At 48.5% G+C, this 4,092-nt stretch overlaps 2 protein-coding genes across 2 annotated transcripts; one reads left to right on the top strand and one right to left on the bottom strand.

The window, feature by feature from the left end:
• Positions 1–258: 258 nt before the first annotated feature.
• H310_15020 (hypothetical protein) lies at positions 259–1,265 on the top strand (the record flags this gene model as incomplete). The annotated part of the gene is made up of 3 exons (XM_008883000.1): positions 259–348; positions 472–664; positions 892–1,265. 3 exons carry the CDS (start codon positions 259–261, stop codon positions 1,263–1,265), a joined length of 657 nt encoding a protein of 218 aa, XP_008881222.1.
• A 2,059-nt stretch (positions 1,266–3,324) lies between these two features.
• On the bottom strand, positions 3,325–3,864 carry H310_15019 (hypothetical protein; the record flags this gene model as incomplete). Its single annotated transcript, XM_008882999.1, has 1 exon — positions 3,325–3,864. The coding sequence occupies one exon, from the start codon at positions 3,862–3,864 to the stop codon at positions 3,325–3,327; it is 540 nt and encodes a 179-aa protein (XP_008881221.1).
• Between the last annotated feature and the right edge of the window lie 228 nt (positions 3,865–4,092).

Genomic DNA, 4,092 nt, shown 5'->3' with positions numbered 1-4,092 from the left:
ACAGTCAGCATACAAAATTCCATATAAAACATTCAACAGATATGACACACATTCAAAAATGCCACCAACACGGCCCGACCTGACGAACGAGAAGCGCGAAGCCATCCGTCGGGAATCCTGCTTCAAAGTAACAACCGTTTCCCCGCTCGACTGCCAAAGAGCACAAGTCATATGCTGGCCGCAAAATACCACTGCCATGTGTCAACGATACGCCGAATCCTTGCCTTGGCCAAGGCACAAGGCTTCTGTCGTGGAAACATGAAGGTGTCTGTAGCTAACAAAAAGGAAGGCAGAGTAGGCAAGAAAATGGCATATACAGCCGAGCAAATTAAGGCCAAGATGCTGCAGGTACCTCTTGCACAAAGAACAACGCTTCGATCAATCTCTGAAAACACTGGTATATACGCATCTTCGACAACAACTAAGCATATCATAGGAATAAGTCGCGGCTCATTGCACCGTTATCTAAAGCTAGGCTTGTTTCGTGCCCACTCCAATGCCCTTCGTCCGATTTTGACCAACGCGAACAAGTACTGCAGACTCAAGTTTGCCTTGAGCATGGTCAAGTCTGACATGCACCTTTCAGACATGTTGACCTCCGTGCACCTTGATGAAAAATGGCTTTACCAAACAAAAACCACCCGCAAGTACTATGTGGTGCCTGGTGAGCAAGAACTAAAACGAAAGTGTAAAAGCAAGAGGTACATTACAAAGGTTTCTCAGTGCTGTGGACCGCCCCAGATACAACGACGAAACGAGCCATTGGTGAAACGGCAAAATAGGCACGTGGCCTTTTGTCGAGTCCGTGCCCCTCAACGTGCGAGCGTCAACCGCCCAGCCGGCACCTATGAAACGAAGCTGCTGACAACACATGGTGAGACGGCAAAATAGGCACGTGGCCATTTGTCGAGTCCGTGCCTGCTCAACGTGCGAGCGTCAACCGCCCAGCCGGCACCTATGAAACGAAGCTGCTGACGGTGACAAAAGACGTGTATCGAGCCTTTCTTCTCGAGAAAGTCCTGCCCTTCTTTGTGGCGAGATGGCCCAGCGCCAACAAGACCGTTATGCTTCAGCACGACAACGCTCGCTCACATGTAACCCCGATGGACCCGCAACTCAAGGCAGCCTTCGACGAATACGGCAAGGACGGCTGGGTCTTTCTCTTTCGCACCGCAGCCGCCAAACTCCCCGGGCACCAACATCTTGGACAGCTTCTTTGCTGCGATCCAGTCTCTACAACAGAAAAAGTCAGCCAAGATGATTGATGGCCTTGTCGCCAACGTTGGTCAAGCATTTGACGAGTACCCGATGGAGAACCTCGGCTGGACGTTCCTCTCGCTTCAAGCATGCCTTGTGGAGACCATGCGCCTCCTTGATGACAATGCCTACAAGTTGCTCCACATGGGAAAAGAGAAGCTGGCTCGCCAAGGACAGTTACCTCAAGATGTGCAGTGCCTCAAAATGTGCAATGCCCGCGGATTTCGGCATGCCCGCCCGCGTCATACACAATTATTTTTGTTTAACATTATAAAATATTTAGTGTATGACGCGGGCGGGCATGCGGAATATGGTCGCACAGGATGCTGCCGCTATGAAGCGTACGTTGATGGTAGAGGTCGAAGAGGCGAGGAGCTTTGACGAGCTGGCCCGCGAGCTCGAGAGCATTGCTCTGTGTGACAGATGCGGCGGAAGACATCATGCGTGCAATGGGCGAAGTAGGAATTGAGCCAATATACAGTACATAGATGGTGAGGAGTAAGTAGATACTTGTGCCGTGTGGGTAGTGTGCAGGTATTGCGTGAAGTTGTGAGGATCGGTAGGATGTCGAGTTAAACCCCCCTCCTGAATCGAATCGAATGGCACTGTCAGAATTGCTCTATTCCGCCATTTGATTGGTTCTGCGAAATGTTTTTTGCATGATTCGATTGGACAGCCGTGTCGTTATTACATCTTTCAAATTTATACCGAGTATAATGTCTTGAAGTGGCTGTATAATTTTTCGGGGAGGAGTACGCCATTTTCCTGATTCGCTTAATTTATGTGGGACAGAGAGAGTATACAGGTTGAGCTTCAAATCGGGACGATCTTGATCGTCGAATATAAACATAGAAATACGGTGTACAGTACATCGTCGATTTGAACGATTGTTCAACCATCAACAACAGATGGTCGATTTTCGAGGATATTTAAGCGGAATTCAAAGAACGACTCAATTTCATAAAACTGATTTCAGCTATTCATACATTGAAAACAAGAATTGACAATGCACAATGAACAGATGAAGGTTGCCTTTGATTTGTTTACCATGTATGACATGAGCAGGGATGTTATACGTATAGAAGAAATTTCGCTTGCGTCCCTAACAGGGTCGTTGAAGTTTCTTGTGTGTCCATCGACGGCTCTGTTTCATAGCCACCATAATAGCTGACGGCCGCGGAAACCCAAGCTCTTGACCTACGAACGTTTGAAGGAGGTCGTAAACAACCCAAGGATTTCTACGCAATGTTTAACCATGCATACTTTGTCGCATGGTTTCAATGCTGCATTACAAAATCGAGCGCGATCATTGCGTTAGATTATTCCAAGTACCACAAGGGCCTACCGGAAGTCACCCCTACAGGATCGTGGTGGACAAAAGTACGAATGCTGCAGGCATTTGCCACGTACGGCATCGAATTGGACGTCAAGGAATATCGTTGGGTGACTACTGTATGATGCCCGATAACTAATTCCTCAACGAGTCAATAGTTTTCAAATGAATAGTATTTACTGCATAAGCACCCAAGAGGTTATGATCTGTGGAATTTGATGAATTATGCGGAAGGTCGGTCGATGCCTTCGGCCACTGTAATGAACGGATGGCAGAATTTGACAACAAGGATTTACTTGAAGATTTTATAGTGGGGCTGCCATGGCAGCCTTTGATTACACTACATGCTGAAACAAGGTAATTCAACTCCATTAATGAAATGGCAAACTCAACCAACAGTACTTCAGCAGGATCCCAAACAACCAAAGGAAGATAAACCCAATTGAACCTGAGCGGGTCGTGAGCCGGCGCAAGCACAAAAACCTGACGTATGACGTAGAACCCATCAACTCCAAATCTGCATCGATAACCCAAACGCCTTTGAAGATGATTCGCGCATCAGCTCGTTGGGCACTGTGGCACAAGGAACGTCTCGAGCTTCTGGCATAACCTGTGGCGGCAGCAGCCGCATCCGCCATAGCCACAGAGGCATTACGACACACAGAACTTATCAAATGGACGTCTTCATGTGCACTGTACAAGTTCTTGCGTGGATATGCATAGGAACAACAACTTCATTTCATTTGCAAGTTCCACACCTCCCACCATACTAACAGAACGACGCCAAGGCCACTCCAATCGTCCCAGTTGTAATCGTTTGGCTGCTTCTCCAGTTGGTGTGAGTGGAAGCCCAGGTTGGCCTTAAACATTTCAAAGTCCGACGTGCTGCCCACAGCACAATCCGTTGCATTGATGGCCAAGCCGTTCGGAGCCACCGACACTTCGACCTTGTGACCATAGAGTCCATGCTTCTTGGAGAAGTACGTTTTCTTCTCGCCAAAGGATACCGCAGGTGCAGTGGTTTGCTGAAAGGTGACGTCAACGGCATAAAGCGCCGACTTGTAGGTTTCAAATTGATGACCAGCGACAGCAAGCTGGTGCATCGTCCACTTGACTCCTTGTTCATCGATGTTCTTGCGGATCAGATACGGATGGAGAACACGGATAAATTGGGTGATGCGGTTGCTGAACGTTGCGGCCTTCTCGTCAAAACTGGCAGCAAGGATATCCCAAGTGCCAGCATGCTTGAGCGTCACGAGGGTCATGAAGAGCATGTCCTTCCCAGTCACCGGACATTTGCGGCCACCACCAACATTCCAGTTCTTGGACACATATGGCTTGATGTTGGACCAGAGAGTATTGAGCTCGGACACCGAAAAATTGGTCAGGGCGTGGACGACCTCAACCCTTTGACGGCAATGTACCGGTCTATAACGGGCGAGACAGAGTCTAGGTCCTCAGCAGTAGCATCACTGGACTCAATTGAAAATCGCTGACGCTTG

Source organism: Aphanomyces invadans (genome assembly GCF_000520115.1).
Source record: "Aphanomyces invadans strain NJM9701 unplaced genomic scaffold supercont1.132, whole genome shotgun sequence".
Lineage (NCBI taxonomy): Eukaryota > Oomycota > Saprolegniomycetes > Saprolegniales > Verrucalvaceae > Aphanomyces > Aphanomyces invadans.
The sequence above is the reverse complement of the archived record's forward strand: the minus strand, read 5'-3'. Positions and strand labels throughout refer to the sequence as shown.